Genomic DNA, 20,141 nt, shown 5'->3' with positions numbered 1-20,141 from the left:
GTGACAGACAAATTCGCAAGTAAAAAGTGACAGAATATCTCACTAACAAAATCTAGGCTGAATGATAATCTTTTCTACAGCTGTAGTTAGACAAAAGGTCAAAAGGACAAGACAATAGTGAAAAATTATCAATGAATTCAAATATACTATTAGGCTATTCTCGACCTCACAATTTCGAAGAATCTAGCCAAGAACACCTTTTTTTGTGAATAATCTAGCCAAGAACACTTTAATGTGTACTTCGATACTCCATATGTATACAGTACACTGTCAAACAGACCTAAAGTTTTTTTTTCTCTATTTTTCAATATAGAACTGGAAAGAAATGGCGAGAGCAATCTCCTTATTACGCACCCCTTCGGGCTTCGGGCTTCGGGCTTCGGCTGCTCGGCAGTTCGCTCTCCCCCTCCCTCACAAAGGTTCAAGACGTCTGATGAGGTTCCAGTCCTGAGTAGTGTAATCAATGTCCAAGAAACAAGCATTCCCTTTCGAGCCATAATAGTCTGTTCTTTCCGCGGAAAGCAAAGGGGGTGACGGTGAGGGGATGGCGAGGCGCAATGATGGCTGGGGCGACGGCGACAAGATCAAGATTGGTGTCTGCGTCATGGAGAAAAAGGTCAGCGGTTGGACTCTGGCGAAACTAATGATTTGATGCTTGCGTTTCTTCTTGCTGATTTGATTGATTTTCCCTGTGGAAACTTTGTAGGTGTCGTGTTCTCCCATGGAACAGATTCTTGAGAGGCTGCGCGCGTTCGGCGAGTTCGAGGTATGGCTCAGAAATGTGTTAACCCGGCGGATTATCCTTTGCGTCCGTTCCTTTTCTTACTGATTACTTGTTTGTGTTTTTTTTAAATAAACAAAGGCAGATACAGTTTACCAAATGATATGAAATAAGAAGCCGTAATTATACAATCTGCGATTTTGCTTCCACTTTCCTTTACATGCTATATAGAAGGTCGATTTCTGGAAGTTACATTGTTCGATCCCGTGAAACTTAAACTCTGCCATTTTGTGACAACATGAATATGCTACCAGCCTACCATGGCATGGTCCTTGGTTTCCTTGTGTTAATACAATCAGCCTGTTCGCTTGTTGGTTTCAGCCAGAGCTTATCAGCCAGCCAACAGTATTTTTCTCTCACAACAAACCAGCATCAACCGGGCTTATCAACCCAGAAACCAACCAGCGAACAGGCTGAATATAAATCCCATCCAATTCATAATCTCTGTATTCTTTACCCCTTTTTTCCCTGAAGAAGCTGGACAGTTCAGTTTATACTTTAATTTTATACTGCTGAAGGCACATATGCCAGGTCTAGTTCCCTTTATTCTTCTGGCCCTGTTGGTGTTCAAATGTCTGAATCCTGAAACTATTTTGCAAGCAACTTCAATAACTATTTGTATTATACTGAATATCAAGAGGTTAAAATAATATGTTTGTGCTTTGTGGGTGCAGATTATCATTTTTGGTGACAAAGTGATTCTTGAAGATCCCATTGAAAGGTATGTTAGATAAGTGTGAAGAGTAAATCTTTTAAGAAGTCTGGTTGTAAATTTTCTGTGCATTGGTGAAAATTAAGTAGTGAATTGTGCAGACAAAAATTTACTTGAAGTATGAGGTTAGGATAAATACCATTAACTAATGGTACCACTCTAGCATGACCATCTAATCATTAAGCAAGTAATTGATACTATCTGTCCCACTGTTCAAAATACTTGTTTTTTTTTTACTTAGGTGTATAACCCCACCACCCATGAGCTTTGCAGAAGTCTCGGCTTTCCAGTGAGGATTTATTCTGTGTTTCTGGATAAATCTTATCTCACATTAATTATGTGATGTCCTTTAGTTATCATATATCTGTTAGTTATGTTTGTGTTGAGTTGTAGGCCAACATTTTATTTGGTGACACCATCCTAAGTTCAAGTTGGTACTAATTCATTATACTAACTGTTACTGTTTTTTTTTTGGCAGTTGGCCTATATGTGATTGTCTAATCGCCTTTTACTCGTCCGGGTATCCACTAGAAAAGGCAGAGAAATATGCAGCTTTACGAAGGTTAAATACCTCCCCAGATTCAAGCAAAGCACTTGTAAAGTGTTGGATTTGAATATGTACTGCCTCCATTCTAAATTGTAAGCCGTTTTGGCTTTTCTAGATATATAACTTTTGCCATGCACCTAGATATACGCTATGTTGAGATACATGGTAAAAAATATTTATCTAAAAAAGCAAAAATGACCTACAATTTGGAACGGAGGGAGTATTAGATATTTGATCCATGTGTGGCTTACATATGGAATTATGGATTTACTAGTCTTAGTCTTATTCCAAATACACTTTCTTTTAGTCTGCAAGATCTACATCAATCAATTTTCTCTTAATCTGTTACAGTTACCTCGAATGCACCCTTGATTAATAGTTCAGTCTAAACCAACTCTCCTAGTAATAATATTTTTGGAATCCTATCATCATGACATTTATTTTCCTAGACATGAGTTCCTCTATGCCCTTTCCCATGACTGAAGAAATGAAACAGAACTTCAGAAGCTATATTTTCTTAATATATTCCTTTTGCTTCTTGCTTGGACAAAAATGCAAGTGACAAATACATTTGATTGCAAGCAAGGGGGCGCATGTTACCCTGAGGAGTTTTAAGGTTCCATGAAGTAACTTAGATATTATTCTTTAGGCCCTTTTTGGTGAACGAGTTGGCCCCACAATACCTCCTTCATGACCGCAGCAAAGTATATCAGGTATTAACATTACTAATTCCTTGGTCGTCAAATGAGTTTCTGTTGTCTCTATTAGATGCTTTTAAGCTGGATTACTTCCCTTTCTCTATTTTTTTGAGGGGGTGCTAATATAAACTAAATAGGGAACAAACAAATTTTCGTTCTTAGTTTTTAAAATAAGAGAATATAAACCAAAAAGACAGCAGTAATATTATGCATGGACGTCTCCTGTTTAACCTTAACACTCTGAATTTACCCTTTTTCTGAATCTCTTTCTCTCCCAAAAAAAAGTGGGACCAACGTAAGAGGAACTAGCCGTTTTTTCAATAAGAAGAAAATAGGCACCCAATTCAAGATGAAGAGGACTTGAATCTATGTGGTTGGGCCCATGACCACACCTCCCTCTCACCCAGTTGAGCTAGGCTCACTTCCTCATCCTCCCACCCCCCCCGCCCCCCGCTTGCCATGACCATTGTGTGTACTTCATTTGGCCTTATGATAAAATAACTGTTACTCACTAGCAGATATTCTAGGTAGGTTTCATGGGAATAGATGATTTATAATCCAATTGTACTTACAGAAAGGTTTTCTTCTGAAACCAACAGAAAAGTCTGATGAACTCTAGTTTGGAAAGGTTCTATTGTCTTGTAATATAGTCCAAACATACATTATCTTGTTCCAAAATGTTGATTTTTCTTTTCTATTTCTCTTTTTGCCATTTAGCAACTTAAGTTGTATGGGGTTCCTGTTCCAACCTATGCTGTTGTCAGAAGAGAGTACCCTAATCAAGAATTAAGCTACTTTGTTGAGGAAGATGATTTTATTGAGATCCATGGGAAGCGGTTTTGCAAGCCTTTCGTGGAGAAACCCATTGATGGTAACAGCTCATAATTTGATAAGTTTTATAATGTCCTTCTCTTGCTCTATTTCTTGTTGACTCTTCTCTGTGTTGGGTCTAATAATGTCAGCTGTCATTTTTGTTTGGCCCAATACATTTATGCCCAAAGGGATGGAAAAAGTGGTACTCTAGCTGAGAAGACTAAGCTTGACTTCATGGCAGGATGCTATATTTGAGCTTACTACTTGAGAAAGGGAAATAAATCCATCCATATAACACTCTAACTCACCAACCACTCAATAATTTTCTGTATATGAACAGTACACAGCTAAACATGTGATAATGCACCAGGGCCCAACACAGGTCTATTGGTCTAAGGCTTTTTGTCCAGTAATAGTTTATTAAAATTCTGTAAGGTTTCTCATTAACATGGCACCGCATGGCACCTGGACCTTGCAGTGCTATGGATCTAACAAAAGATTATCAGGTATTTTCAAGACATGTTTTGACTCCTGAAGCATGCTGAAGACTCTTTTCCTTTCTTTTTTTTTACTTTATAAAGACACATGCCTCTCTTGGGCCTTGTACAACCTAGTTTTCCTTTCTTCTACATGATATATGTAACTAGATACCACAGTAGGGGCTGTTTTTTTTTTTCCCCTAAAACAAATGCTGAAGCCTTGACACTTTGCTTCCAGAGTCTAGACATTATGCGCAAACTTTGGGTTTAATACAAATTATGATAGACAGTTGTTTTAACAGCCCCCCCCCCCCCCCCCCCCCCCCCCCCCCCCCCCCCCGCCCCTACCTTACCTCTTTTTACATTTTTATTCTTTGTTTTTGTGGCTATTGTTGGCCTTCATCTCTAGCCTATCCCAACTTGCTTGAGTCTAAAACTCTTTCTTGTTGTCACGTATCAAATATTGCACAGTTTTTTTTTTCTGAAGTGTGTTTATGTTCATTGTTTGTCTTCAACTCTTACTTTTCTTTACTGTGAAAACTTACCTCATTAACTCCACAATTATTCTGTATTGATTCTTTATTTGTATTTTTCTGTATGCAAGCTAATGAGTATTGATGCATGCAAAATTAGTCAAGTAATATCCAGCACCTATATCGTATTGTATCTTTGTAAAATAACAGAATAAACATGTTTCTGCTGCTTACAATTGTTGTTGTATGAAGGTGATGACCATAACATAATGATATACTATCCTAGCTCAGCTGGTGGAGGAATGAAAGAACTGTTTCGTAAGGTGAGGATTTATTACCTTCAAGTTCAAGTTGATACCATAGCTATGATTGAATGTGGCCACCTGTTATGGTATTCAATATTTCTGTTAACATTTTCACTCATCATAATTTTCTTCTGTTAAAGAAGTTATAGACAATATAAGCTAAAATAGACTATCAGGCAATCTGCTTTATGTTCTGACATTTTGCTTATTCTTATCCATTTTTGTTATCGAGCTGATGCCATCAAGCTTTCTCACTAGTCACTAACTTAAGTTCAAGAGTATTACAGTGAACTAGCATCTTTGATGTTTGTTCAGTACTTCAGTGTAGTAAACTTCTAGATAAATGATACAGAATAAGCTCCAACAATGCATACTATGTGGTTATTTTGTTCAAGTGTTCCTATGGTTACTTATTTGATATAAACAAGTTCATGTCTGTTATTCATCTTATCATAAATGTGTATTTCAAAATTCCTCCAAAATACACTGACCTGACAAAATTCTTCCTATGAATACATAGGTTGGTAATCGATCTAGTGAGTTTTATCCATATGTGAGGAAGGTGAGGCGAGATGGATCTTACATTTACGAGGAGTTCATGCCTACAGGAGGGACAGATGTCAAGGTGGCAAACCTTGCTAACTTATTATTTCATATCTTTCTTTATTTATAGTAGTCCTCTCCTACTGTCATCCTCAAAAGGAAGTGCTGAGCATGGTATTTGACATTCGTTGTAGGTTTATACAGTTGGGCCTGTATATGCACATGCTGAAGCACGGAAGTCTCCAGTTGTGGATGGGGTTGTCATGAGGAATTCTGATGGAAAAGAGGTACTGTTCCTTACCTTGTTGGGACAGGATTCGTCTCATTCTATACATTAAACCTCTGTTTATAACATGCTGACTGAAATTCAAACCCTTTTTATGTAGAAAAGGGTGTGTGTTTCCCATATGCACAATGTAGCACTGTTGCATTATAATATTTGTCTTGCTTGAAGGTGCGCTATCCTGTTCTATTAACCCCTTCTGAGAAACAAATCGCAAGGAGCATTTGCCAAGCCTTCAGACAAGCGGTAAATTAAACCCCTTTCTACCAAACTACACTAAGTAAACAACATGATTGCTTTTTGTTGCTTTGGTAGATTTAATTTGCAATCAATGATATATCTAAGTTAACAGAGAACAGATTAGGAACAGGTTGTTTACTAGAAACTGGTGGGGGACCTGGAAATTTTGTTAAAAATCCTAATAAAATAATGGCAAATTTTGCTCATGGACACCGTTCAATCATGTAATTTGCTGATGTGTACACCGCCAACTCCGAAATTTGCCCAGAGCCATTATGAAATTGTGTTTCTTTGCCGCTGGACACCGCGGCCATCAAAATATTCATTTCCACATTCTGGGAGAGAGAGAAAGGGCAGTGAATAGACCATATTGCCCCTACGGTTGTCCTCCTCTTGAATTTTCCAATTTCTTTCTGCAGGTGTGCGGCTTTGATCTTCTAAGGTGCGACTTGGGAGAGGCAACATCCTATGTATGTGATGTCAATGGCTGGAGTTTCGTGAAAAGTTCATACAAGTAAGCATTCTGTCACAACAAATATTTTTAACTTTTTACACTAGGTAAGAGCCCTTGCTATATCTTATTTAGAGGGTGAGCGCTTCCTAATCCAGGTACTATGATGATGCTGCATGCATTCTGAGGAAAATCTTTCTTGATGAGAAAGCTCCACATATTCCATCAACCATTCCTACTAGTCTTCCATGGAAAATCAGTGAGCCAGTCCATCCATCTGATGCTGTGAGATGTCATGAGAGGGGAACTGTTGGAATATCTAGGCCATCAGAAGAGCTGCGCTGTGTCATAGCTGTTATACGCCAGTAAGTATAATAATTAAGAACTTAATCTCCTCAAATCCTATAACCATCAAAATGCTTTCTGATACTATAAAGGCATGCCTACTTCAAATTGTAAGTGGGGATCGCACACCAAAGCAGAAGGTGAAGCTAAAAGTAACTGAAGAAAAGCTTTTGAATTTGATGTTGAAATACAATGGTGGAAAGGCCCATGCAGAGGTGTGGCAGTCCATTTCATTTTATCTTTCATTCATTCACAGCGTTTGTTCTTTTGCTTGATCTGATCTTTTTATGGTTATTGTTAAGGCTAAGCTTAAAAGCGCTTTGCAGCTGCAAGATCTATTAGATGCAACAAGAATCCTGGTTCCGCGTGCTAGGTATGTTTCTATAGTGTCAATTTCTCATCTCTTATTGTTTATGAACCTTTAGGCAATCATCTTATCAAGACTATGTATATGCTCTTAGTTGATTCCTACCTTCACTGTTTTCCACCCAAGCCATTATGCCATTTGCTCTCATAAATTATTTGGTCTGTGGCAAGTGTAGCTAGGTAATTTTAGGATCCTGTGTGACTTTCATTTGTGATGTACAACTTGGTTTGCGAATTGGATTATTCTGTTGTGCTGCATTATTCCGTGGAATCAGGTACTTTAGGAGTATATCTTCCATATCTTATATATTATTGTTTTGATTTTATCTATAAACTTTAGATCTGGTCGTGAAAGTGATAGCGACGTTGAAGTTGAGCACGCGGAGAAGCTACGCCAAGTTAGAGCTGTCCTTGAAGAGGTAAAATAGTTGCTTCTTGTTTTAGAATACATAGGAGGGCTGTGTATCTTTGTATAGATACAAAATAGAGTCTGGTTACAGTGCGGCAGCTGAAGCGCGCACTCGGGTCCAGGATCCGTTACAGCAAACATGTTGGGACTATACTTGGATGCAATACAACCAATGAAAGAATGGAAGGGGGTAAGGGGCTGAGTCTATGTAGAAGTGCCTAACAGCATCCCAAGTGCTTTCGCCCTGGCTGATACCAGAGTGTGGCCTCAGCAAGTACGCAGTCGGTGACTGCTGCTGCTCATGATTCTTCGTGGTTGAACACACGTGAATGTGCTTCCAGATTTGCCAAGTGGTCAGCATGAACAAGGACTCAATTCTCTTCTGCCGCATTCCTCCCTTGATGAGGCACCTGTATTGCAGCTCATAAGAATGTGTATCTACTATCTTTTATATTTATGTTCTCTGCAATTTTTCTTTTTTGCATTTTTACATTCTTAAAATGTATAATAAATTATTAATTCTCTGATACATAAATTTCACCATGGACATCAGGGTGGACATTTTTCTGGTATCTATAGGAAGGTACAGCTAAAACCATCAAACTGGGTCCGCGTTCCTAAAGATAACAGAGAAGGGGAGGAGGAGTATCCAGTTGAAGCCCTAATGGTTCTTAAGTATGGTGGTGTTCTAACTCATGCAGGAAGGAAGCAGGTCGAATTTACTTCACCTTTGAGTTTTTTTTTTTATTATTATTTTTTGAAATAATGGTTCAGCACACGCAATGGATGCTGCAACCTCAGGTGTCATTTTATATGATTTCTGGGACATATCTGGGTGCCAAATTTATCAGTTTCACAAGTTACCAAGTTGGTGTTATTGCTCTGTTTCTTATATCCTGATGAGTTGTTGGTTTATTTTGAGTAACTCTTATAATACTCTGTTTCTCTCCCGGATGCTTTTGATTGATTGCACAGGCGGAAGAATTGGGAAGATACTTCAGAAATAATATGTATCCAAGTATGGCCTTCTAAACTTTGGTCAATATTCTACATTAAAGATTCTAATTGTCTATCTTGCCGTTTGTCTCCAAATGACTATTTTGGCTTGAATGATTGGGTTTAGCTGAAATGCATGTCTGAACTGATTAGCATACATTTTGGCATAGTCTTCACTGTATCTTCCAATTTAGGTACTTTTCTATTTTACTGAACCCCTTGGCTCTCAATTTGAGGTCAGACTTAACTGAACAAAAGTAAATCTTGCCTGAAAATTTTGTAAAGTCTTTTGATTTAGGTCTGGTAAATTCAGTTCAGCTGCTTTACTACAATTGCAGCTGATTCTTGATTTTGGGTTATCAGCCACCAAAACATTTGCCCAAAAATCTAGCTCCTCATCTCTTCGAATTGGTAAGAATGAGGAACAAAATGGTGCAGCAAGAACTAGACCAAGATACTTGGATTCGTTCGCTGCGGAATAAAATCACAACAGCCACACAGTTACAAGAATTTGTCTCCCTCTGGATCCGCATTCAGGACGTACGTACAGCTGCAGCCCGATCTGGATGACCAGATTAAATGAAAAGGACTAATGATGGGCAATACACCACTAAATCGGCCTACCGTGCACAGTTCTACGGCACTTACCGCAGGTTCAAAACAGACATCATTTGGCGCGCGCGTGCGGTGAACAAGTGCAAGCTATTCGCCTGTATCCTCATTCAAAACAAAATTCTAACAGCTGACAACCTTGCAGTCAGAGGATGGCCTCACCACGATAGCTGCGTCCTATGCAACACCCCGCTCGAAACAGGACATCACCTTTGTATTACCTGCCCCTTCGCACAGGAAATCTGGAACAGGGTGGCATCTTGGGAAAACTTTGGAAACCTACAACCAGCCCTTCAGGCCAATGCCGACACCTTAGTTGACTGGTGTGAGGCGACCTTGCCCTCAGTCCCCAAAGAGTGGACACGGTAATTCAATGGAATGGCCCTATATATTATGTGGAATCTTTGGAACGAGCGCAATCGGAGAATTTTTTACAACAATTACTCCACAGCTCTTCAGGTAGCTGGGTGAGCCAAAGAGGATCTAGAGCAATATAAAATGGACTTTGGAACTTCACATCCTTAACGATATTGTCTAGTGTTTTTGCCTGATTTGTGAAGGGCGGGCCTGGTGCAAGCGGTAGAGTCTTACCGCCTGTGACCGGAAGGTCCCGGGTTCGAGTCGCGGTCTCCTCGCATTGCACAGGCGAGGGTAAGGCTTGCCACTAACACCCTTTCCCAGACCCCGCACAGAGCGGGAGCTCTCTGCACTGGGTACGCCCCTTTTTTTTTGCCTGATTTGTGTTCTTCCTGTTCTGGAACTTTTGTGCCACTTAGGCTGGGTGGTCCTTTTGGCCTTAGTGCCATCTTGTACATAAAACTTCTTTCCGCTTAATTGATTGGCAGAGCTCCTGCCCTTGCTTAAAAAAAAAACTTCGGTACCCTATTATATCCCTTTCCTTTTTCTCTTTTGTTGATTTGGAATTTTGGATACCATTCTGCTCAGCCTTAATTGAAACTCATGTCCAGTCTTTTGCTATTTATCTATTGCAGGTCCATCTCGATTTCTCTTGAATGCCTAGCAACATTGTCTCTCTCTGGTTAAGTTTGTGAAATTTTTTATAGGTGAAGGGCCAGGATTGCTTCGCCTCCACAGTACATATAGGCATGATCTGAAGATATACAGCTCAGATGAAGGTCGCGTTCAGGTATGTAAATAGTCTCCATTTCTGTTTGTGTAAAAAAAATTAGACCAACCTAGGAGGATTTAGGTGGCTTTACATTAATATTAATATTGATAAGAGAATAGTAGGCACCCAAATTCTCCTCGATGAGGACTAGAACCTAGGTGGTCTAGGCATTCATCCACACCTCCCAAACTGAGCTAGGCTCGACTTCTGTTTCTGTATGATACATCATGTTCCATATCAATCAACATTTTTTTTGAAGAATATATCAATCAACGTATTGACAGAGATTTCTAGGAGTCTTAACTGTCATGGAGTAGCTAATTCTGCTTCTGAGTTAAGAATTCAAACTAGTTAGCTTCACCATAGACAATCGACAAATTTATTTATGTCCACATATGTATTATGCCCCAAACTTTATGCTACTATGACAGGATTTGAAAAACGATCCCGAATGGTATGGTCATCATTACCTAGTGGCAAGTTGTACAGTTAGGTGTATGTTTTAATGCATTTATACCTATGTGACATGCTATATTATAATTATTCATTGCATTGGATTTGTGAAGAATTGATTAGGTTCAAGTAGTTCATTGGTAACTGTACTTTGTAATAAATAGTACTGTATAATTCCGTGGTTGTATCACCTTGAATGTTTTTCACTAGATCACCTGACGTTGTGACTGTCAAACTAGTATATTAGTGTTACCTTGTTATAAACTGCCAAATGCTTCCTAAAAAGTTTGGTCGTTTCACTGAACCTAATTATAATGAGCATGGCATCCAAAAAAAAAGAACTATCAGTCTTGTGTCTGATTGGACATTAGCCATCGCAGAAAGAACTGGTTTCCCGGTCTTTACTGTCTTCCATTATTCTTTTTGTACTCTCAGAGTCTCAGTTCTTTATTGATTGACTTAATGGTAGTTGTTATACCTTAGATGTCTGCTGCGGCTTTTGCTAAAGGTCTTCTTGATTTGGAGGGGGAGTTGACACCAATCCTGGTCCGTTCCTCTTCTGTAAATCTATATCAGTCAGAGCAAAGCAGGACCATAATTCTCCTGCTTTTACTATCTCCAGGTTTCACTTGTTAGTAAGGACTCGTCTATGCTAGATGGACTTCAGGATGGTACTATTGACATAAATGAAGCAAAGGTATTCTTCATACGCCATTGCAAATACTTAAGAAATTGTTGCTTTCAGTTTTCAAACTTTAGATTAGTTTTCCAAGGGAGTCAAAGTTGCCACTCAAATGTTGTCAACTGTGAATTTGGGGTAAAACATTTATAAGTATGATGCACTCAGATAATATTTGAAATCAAAAGAAGTGTGGTCCAACAGGAATTGAAGAGTTGAAGACAAGAAAAATGGAGCCATGTATTATGTATCTGTATTCAAATTTGAAAAATAATCTAGAATGTGTATGGTTTTGTACATGTTCAATTCATATGCAATCATGTTTTTGAGATATGGATCATGTACAATTTTTTTCTCCTATGTCTCTAAAGATACCTGATTTTTGCAGGCTCAATTGCATGATATCATCATATCTTCTGAAGTTGCAAATTGTAATGAACCTATGGAATTCCCATGGATGGTTGATGGAGCTAGAGTGCCTAAAAATGCTGCTCAGCTTCTCACAGATTTGGTATGGACATTTTTTTCTCATTGAGTTCTTCATAGATTTTCCTAATTCCTCTTGAACTATTATTCTATACTTTAACATTATGAGTTCCTTACTATATTAAGAACTATTGCTACCCTGCAACCTCTGTGGGTTGCTTTTGCAGTAACTTTCAGTGTCAAAACAACTGTAATGATAATAGGTTTGTACTGTCTTACCAGGCTGAGTTGACAAAAGAAATAACCGCGCAAGTAAAGATGCTTTCTGATGATGAAGATGAGAAAGCTGCCATAGGTGGTGATTCACCAAATCCTCCTTATGATATAGCAACGGCACTGGGGAATGCAGAAATTGATACGGATCGTATTTCTGCTGGATTGCCTTGTGGTAGTGAAAGCTTTCTTTTGATGTTTGCCCGTTGGAAGAAACTAGAGAGGGGTCTCTACAATGAAAGGAAAAAGTATGTCTTCTATCCTTTTGGTATCCTTGTTGAACACTTGATGTTCTCTGAAGGAAGTCCACCTGGTGTAACCACTGTAAAATTTTTCGCTATGATGCAGGCGCTTTGACACTACACAAATTCCTGACATATATGACTCTTGCAAGTAGGTAATCTTACCATCAGATAATGTATATGGGTTTCTCTTTGTAAAAGAGTCGCCTTTTTTCGAGCAACGCATGGGAGCTGCGTGTCATTTCATTAAAATAGAAGAAAGAACAAGGGAGAGGGCATGGAACCAGAAACACCCCAAAACTCCCAATTCACACACCCACACCTAAAAACGAATACAGACCTGCCACGAAAAGAGTCTTTCATACCACACTATGTAGATCTTTGTAGTTATATATTCAGATCCCTGTCCATTTAATGTGTTTTGATAATGAACTTTTGAGATAATATTTCTGTGCCGTTTCCAAAAATACCTGTGATATAAATTTCGGTTGTCATTGAAGCAAATATTGCAAGGAACCACTGTTTTGTTTCCTGATAAAGATCACGTTGAAGTATAAAGGAAAATCATAACTTCTTATATTTGGCATTTGTCAACTTAGTTAATCATTTGTATCATCATCTGAATTCATGTCAACTGAAGTCTTTCAATTTTGCAGTTCTCGTTTATTTATATCATACTCATCTTTATAATGATGTGTTATCTTCCTAATGATAGTTCTTGTATGATAGGTATGACCTTCTTCATAACTCGCATCTCAATCTTACTGGTCTGAGTGATCTCTTCAAAGTTTCTCAGGTGAATCAGGTTTTTATGCTTTTTAAATGTACCACAGATTAAAAAAAGTTAAATCTTGACCGATTTATATCTGTTCAATAAATCGTTGATGTTCTGACGAGGATATATGTTCTTCCATATTATAGGCATACAACTAACAGATTGGGTGCGGTAAATTTTCATGTTATGTAGTACATTTAGCACTACATGAACTCAGTAGATTTCCACTACTAGAAACATGTACCTAACTTATCATGGCTATTCAGTGTAACATGCATAAATTGAATCCTGGATTGTGAATTGAAGCTTGCTCATTCTAATGATCTTAGTCCATTTGTGCCCAATGTATCTAACTGTTTTGTTGTTACTCTTTCGTTCAGTTGCTAGCTGATGGTGTCATTCCAAATGAATATGGAATAAATCCAAAGCAGAAACTCAAAATTGGCTCAAAGGTACTCGCATGTACTACAATTCAGCAGCTAGGGACACTGCTCTTGCATTATGCATGTTCTTTATTCATATTTTGCAGTATTTGTAGCAAGAAAGACAATGGTTTCTGGACATAATCATATCGCTGTTTCTTCTGTCATTATCTATAGATAGCACGCCGTTTATTGGGGAAGATTCTAATTGACCTGCATAACACAAGACGAGAGGTTACTGCTGCTGCTGCTGAATCTAACACACATAACGATACAACGACAGTGTCATCTGCAAAACTTAAGGAGAGGAGTTACTATGAGGAGGTTAGGAATGAATGTGTTGAAAGATCTAGCTCTAACAAGAAGGCCATTGATCTAGATGACTCCCACGAGGAAACAAAATACTGCTTGGATCCAAAGTAAGTTACTAGGAGATTCAAATTTTTTAGTTGGAAAACATATCAAGTAATTTTGTTGCAGATATGCCAATGTGGTTGATCCTGAGCGACGTGTTCGAACAAGGCTCTATTTTACATCGGTATGATAACTGACTTGCAAACTCTGAACCATATCGTATAATGATTCTTAAAAGGAAATTGTATTCTTTTTCTCATTGCTAGAACTTCTAGCTAAATCGGTTTACTTAGGTATGTCTACAGAAGCTCATGTTCATGGGTTTCTTGATGGTTGAAGAGAAAAAACATGTATACTGTCCTGACCCTTTCAGTTTGAACATTTTGAAGCGCCCTGCCCCTATAGATAGAGGAGATGCACCTATGGAGTGTGGCTGGTGTTAGGTTTCATGCACCAACCAAGCGAACCCAAAAGCTTAAGCGATTGGGAAGAGGTGGGCAATCCACTAATACTTCACAACACTCCCACTCACGTGCAACCAGAACAAGGGAGCGGAGGACTTAAAAGATGTCTCTACCAGGACTCGAACCCGAGGCCTCTGACTTTGATACCATGTTAGGTTTCATGCACCAACCAAGTGAACCCAAAATCTTAAGCGATTGGGAAGAGGTGGGCAACAACAGCTGGAACTAGAGGAGTCTATCATCTCCTCGCCCTGCCCCCTTTGCAGGTTTAAGTTTCTGTTAGGAGTTTTTTCCTGGGTCAGGTCCTATCCCTCTTGGTTTTAGGTGTTTTTTTCTCTGTTTTTTTTTCCTGTTAGGTTCTCCCTTAAAAAAGCTGGCTGTACCTTGGGTTTCTTAAACCCTTTTCTTCTTAATATATTGATACGCAGCTCTCCTGCGTGTTCGATTTTTTTTTGAAGCAATTCAACTTAAAAGACGCTTGGTGGTGGAATGAAGATGTGCAAAAGGCTATTAAGGAAAAGAAGGAATTCTATAAGCGCTTGTACCAAGACCGGTGTGCAGACAACATAGAGAAGTACAAGGTGGCAAAAAAGACTGCAAAACGAGCGGTGGAAGAGGCGAAGGGGCGGTCTTATGAGGGTCTTTACCAACGTCTGAATACGAAGGAAGGAGAGAAGGAATCTATAGGATGGCTAGGGCTCGTGATAGAAAGACGAGGGACTTCAACCAAGTCAAGTGCATTAAGGATGAGAGGGAGCAGCTCTTGGTGAAGGAGGATGAGATCATACATAGATGGCAAGAGTATTTTGATAAGCTGTTCAATGGGGAGAATGAGAAGTCCACCATTTGGTTGGACGACTCGTTTGATAACACTAATAGACGCTTTGTGCGTAGGATCCAAGAGTAGGAGGTTAGAGAAGCTTTGAAAAGGATGAAAGTGGGTAAAGCGATGGGCCTTGATGGTATTCCGATCAAGGTGTGGAGATGTCTCGGGGATTTGGCTATAGTATGGCTAACGAAGATGTTCAACAATATCTATCGATCGAACAAGATGCCTGAGGAGTGGAGAAGAAGCATATTGGTACCAATCTACAAGAATAAGGGAGACATCCAAAGTTGCACTAATTATAGGGGAATTAAGTTGATGAGCCACACAATAAAGTTGTAGGAGAGAGTTCTCGAGCATCGACTGCCAGGAACGACGTGGGTATCTATGAACCAATTTGGTTTCATGCCTGGAAGGTCAACCATAGAAGCAATTGTCTTAATAAGACAAGTTATGGAGTGACTCAGGGAGCCGAAGAAGGACCTACACATGGTTTTCATTGACGAGAAGGCTTATGACAACATACCAAGAAATGTTATGTGGTGGGCATTGGACAAACATAAAGTCCCAACAAAGTATGTTACTCTCATCAAGGACATGTACAACAATGTTGTGACTAGTGTCCGAACAAATGATAGTAACACAGATTACTTCTCGATTAAAATAGGACCTCATCAAGAATCAGCCTTGAGCCCGTATCTCTTTGCCTTGGTAATGGATGAAGTGACAAGGGATATTCAAGAGGATATCCCTTTGTGTATGCTTTTTGCAGACGATGTAGTGCTAGTTGATGAAAGTCAGGCAAGAATAAATAGGAAACTGAAGTTGTGGCAGCAGACCCTTGAGTCCAAAGGTTTTAGAGTAAGTTGAACTAAAACAGAATAATGAGATGCGACTTTGGCAACGCTACACATGAGGAGAGAGAGGTGAGTTTGGAAGGTCATGTGGTGCCTAAGAAAGATACCTTCCGCTATCTAGGATCGATACTACAGAAGGATGGAGATATTGATGCAGACGTTTGCCATAGGATCAAAGCAGGGTGGATGAAGTGGCGCCAAGCATCTGGCATTCTATGTGACAAGGGGTACCAAAAAAGCTTAAAGGCAAGTTTTATTGAACAACGATTAGACCTGCTATGTTGTATGGAGCAGAATGTTGGCCTACAAAAAAACGACATGTCCAACAATCGAGTGTCGCGGAAATGCATATGTTGCGCTAGATTTGTGGTCACACAAGGATGACCGAGTTTGAAACGATGATATACGTGACCGTCTAGAGGTAGCACCAATTGAAGAAAAGCTTGTCCAACATCGGTTGAGGTGGTTTGGTCATGTCCAAAGGAGAAAGGAGACCTTTAGAGGCACTAGTGCATTGTGGAGGCCTAAGTCGAGATATCAATGTAAGGAGAGGTAGAGGAAGACCAAAGCTGACATGTGGGGAGGCAATAAAAAGATATTTTAAGGGTTAGGATATACCTAGAGATCTTTGTTTGGATAGAAGTGCTGGGAAAGCAGCTATTAACGTGCCTGAACCCTGACTAGGGGCTCATGTTGGGTTTCAACTCTAGCCTACCCTAACTTGCTTAGAACTAAAAGGCTTTGTTGTTGTTGTTGTTGTTGTTGTTCTTAATATTTTAGTGCTAATCTGTAATTCCTATTCCTTTTCCTTTTCGTAGGCTTGTTTTTTGTAATCTGTACCTTTTACTTTCAACAAAAGTGTTGTAGGGGTGCAAGCCCCTCCAGTTTTCCTCAAAAAAATATTTTAGTGCTAATCAAATATTACACATGTATTTCTTGTGAACAATTTTCATGATTCGTTCATATTGTAGTGCTACTTAAATATACAATTTCCCCGACGAATTGCTGAAAAAAAAAGTGTCTTTCTAAAACATTATATGGTAGAGATACTTTATTTGGTGGCATTTGTTAGCAGGAATCACACATACACTCTCTAATGAACATATAATGTTTTATCCCCCTCATAAGTGGAACTCAGGATTTATCACTCTCTAATGAACATATAATGTTTTATTTGCTGAAAAAAAAGTGTCTTGTCTTTGCTGTCATTATTCCTTCATATAATGTTTTATCCCCCTCATAAGTGGAACTCAGGATTTTGTTCTTGGCAGGAATCACACATACACTCTCTAATGAACATACTTCGCTATTGCAATTTAGACGAATCTCTGAATGGAGAAGAGAGTCTTGTTTGCAGAAGTTCTCTAGATCTGCTATTTAAAACACGTGAACTCGACTACATGAGTTACATTGTGTTGCGTATGTTTGAAAATACAGAGGTATTGGTTTTCCTAGTCATATGCCAGTTTCATATTCGTATTGTTACCCTTTTTTATATTTATATGAGTACTCCTTCCATTTGTTTTTAGTGGCTGCATTTTCGCTGTCTAAAACCATGCTTTAACCAACAATTAGTCTAATAATATGCCACAAAATTACTACAATTGACTTTGTATTTAAAAGCACCTTCTAATTATTTTGATTTTATGACTTCTAATAAAATAGTATATAAAGATTTGATAGTCAAAGATCCTTTTTAAACTACACCCACTAAAAACGATTGGCATATCTCTGTGAATGTGACCCTTTCACCCTAAGATACCCTCAGAAACTGATACTGATTAAATCACATAAACAGTCTACTTATACCTACTCTTCAGTTCAGTGACGTCTCTGCATGCCTAACAATCAAGTTGCACCAATAACCAACATACTAATGGACAAGAATATAACACCTACTACTTAGCTGCTTGTAATGCTTCTAGAATTTCCATAGTGACTGTGAAATGAATACTATTTTTTATCCCATCTGATAATTTTAAGTCTTCTCCTACCATAGTATTCCTGACTAATAGTTTAAAAACTTTAAACTACTAGAAAACATGACAGGCACATCTAACATTAAATAATGTGATTCTTTTGTCAATGGAACATCCATCTCAGGTACCTTTGGAACACCCAAAGAGATTTCGTATAGAGATGACATTTAGTCGTGGTGCAGATATAAGTTCCTTGGAGGTAATATTTATTCGTTTCAAATGCTTGGAAGGTGTTCGTTTCAATATTTCTAATGACTTACATGAATATATTTTTCGCATACATCATGATCACACTATTCTTATGTATCGATGTAGAGTGGAGGCAAAGAATCTTTGCTGCCTGATGATCACACAATGCCGATTATGGAGCCTGAGAGATTGCAGGAAGTTGGATCATATATCACCTTAGACAAATTTGATAAAATGGCTCGCCCATTTGCAATGCCAGCTGAAGATTTTCCTCCAGCTGCTCCTTCTCAACCTTTGCCCGTCCGGTTCTGCAAGGATATCGAATTACAAGCAGGAAAACTGGTAATCTCTAGACCTATTACACTGAACACTACCATCAGTGGACAAAAGCTTTTTGGTATTTTCCTTTGGCCTTTGTTCTGGTTGCTTTGTATTGATGTGGAAACTGGGTGTGAGTTAGGGTATGAGTAGTAGGGTTGTTACAGGTCTGGAAACTAGAACCAGCTTGGGTCCGTTCGGTTACCAGGGAACCGCTCCCTGGAACGGTTCCTGGCCGGATTACCTGTTTAATTTACATAGCGTATGAGCAGCTGGAATGAATCCTGGGCCAAATTTTGCCTAACCAAATGGGCCCTTAGGCATTTCTTTCAGGACCAGTATTAGCCCCGAAGGTTCACCCACTAGACCTCACACTCTCAAAGTATCTTATATACCTACATACTTGTGTTTTCTTCTAGTTTAAACACCAAACATCAAATTTGGAAAAAGGAATATTTCAGTCTTGAAAATTCAGGAGTAAACCAGTCAGTTTCTAGAGAGAAACCTGGCTAGTTCTGGTTCTTGTGCTATCATCAGTACCTTCATACCATGGCATGTTGTTCTTTAGCCTCATATAAGCCACCAAGGAGTAGGAAGATTATAACAGCCGTGATTTTCCATCTACTACCATTTGGAACAGTCTGATTCTGTGTTGCAGAACCTCCAATTTAGCTTGGGACATCCAGCTATTAGTAATAAGCTTTCTTCTACTTCTGTGAACAATCAATCAGGTAGAAATTATTAGTGCAATATTATTTACTTCTGTCAATCAGCCAATCTTATTAACAGTTAACACCACCCATGAACAATCTATCAAACAGATACTACTGCAAGGCTGTTTTCCTCTTCAAACAGCTGACACAATTCGATTGTCTTGTTTTGACCAAAAAATTGTATTGTTTTTTTTTTATTTCTATCTCACCATTTGACGATTTATACTGCATTAATTCTCCATTTTTTTCTTTTTAACTTCTTTCAAAATTTGCAGCAGCATAAGTCAGACATGCTGAGTGGTATTTTGAAAAGGAAGACAAAAAAGCTTCAGGAATAGCATGCAACTGCGCAGCTGAGCTTCAGTTTGGCTGAGTCGTCGAATGGCTAAATGAGAGACACTCAAATGCTTTACCAACAGACGACAAAGTCCTTCAAATGGTTTACCAACGAACGGGAGTTTTACTGAGCACTCTCCACATCGATGGCTAGGTTTGCAGACACCATCGCACAGGAAGAATCACGAGCAGATAGCTTTTTCAGTATTTACAATATTGTATAAATAATAGGCCCATGTGTTCAGGGTGCTGCATGTTGCTTTTTCAGGATCTATAACTCTTATAAAGCAAAACCCCACTAGCAATTCTCTTGACATGCAAGGTGTTGACCTCAGTAGAAATTAAAGTTCACTAGCACAAGCATCGTGCGGGGGTTGTCCACATCAATATGGCACGCTATCCATTAATATTAGTTTATAATAGTTAATCACTTCCTAATAATTGTATAAATAGTTAAATTCCATTCCAAATCAGTAGTTCCTGCAGCTGCGGGGGTTCTTCTAGTTTACAGGAACGCTGAATCCAAGGCCATGTGTGGGTGTGTTTGTTTGGGGACTCTTCTCCCCTTACACTCATGTACATTCTTTTTTAATAAAATGATGTGCAATTCTCCTGCGTGTTCGAGAAAAAAAATATAACAGTGGTAATTCAAA

At 38.9% G+C, this 20,141-nt stretch overlaps 1 protein-coding gene across 3 annotated transcripts; it reads left to right on the top strand.

Moving 5' to 3' along the window:
* The first annotated feature begins 371 nt into the window (after window positions 1–371).
* LOC136456669 (inositol hexakisphosphate and diphosphoinositol-pentakisphosphate kinase VIP1-like) lies at window positions 372–19,942 on the top strand. 3 transcript variants are annotated; one of them, XM_066456603.1, is made up of 31 exons: window positions 372–616; window positions 707–766; window positions 1,456–1,502; window positions 1,972–2,055; window positions 2,690–2,753; window positions 3,456–3,609; window positions 4,756–4,826; window positions 5,329–5,433; window positions 5,546–5,638; window positions 5,806–5,880; window positions 6,294–6,388; window positions 6,484–6,690; window positions 6,786–6,885; window positions 6,997–7,043; window positions 7,377–7,455; window positions 7,999–8,157; window positions 8,421–8,463; window positions 10,118–10,200; window positions 11,119–11,181; window positions 11,258–11,332; window positions 11,703–11,825; window positions 12,023–12,261; window positions 12,362–12,406; window positions 12,985–13,051; window positions 13,411–13,482; window positions 13,630–13,871; window positions 13,933–13,990; window positions 17,225–17,392; window positions 18,057–18,131; window positions 18,248–18,463; window positions 19,428–19,942. In XM_066456603.1, exons 1-31 carry the CDS (start codon window positions 545–547, stop codon window positions 19,488–19,490), a joined length of 3,144 nt encoding a protein of 1,047 aa, XP_066312700.1. In that variant the 5' UTR covers window positions 372–544; the 3' UTR covers window positions 19,491–19,942. The 3 variants fall into 3 exon arrangements, with proteins under 3 accessions (XP_066312700.1, XP_066312699.1, XP_066312701.1); XM_066456602.1 differs by having other exon boundaries at window positions 6,973–7,043; XM_066456604.1 differs by lacking the exons at window positions 372–616; window positions 707–766; window positions 1,456–1,502 and having other exon boundaries at window positions 2,033–2,132; window positions 6,973–7,043.
* Window positions 19,943–20,141: the final 199 nt, after the last annotated feature.

Source organism: Miscanthus floridulus, chromosome 6, assembly GCF_019320115.1.
Source record: "Miscanthus floridulus cultivar M001 chromosome 6, ASM1932011v1, whole genome shotgun sequence".
Classification (NCBI taxonomy): Eukaryota; Viridiplantae; Streptophyta; class Magnoliopsida; order Poales; family Poaceae; genus Miscanthus; species Miscanthus floridulus.
This window is presented reverse-complemented; position numbering and strand designations above follow the sequence as displayed.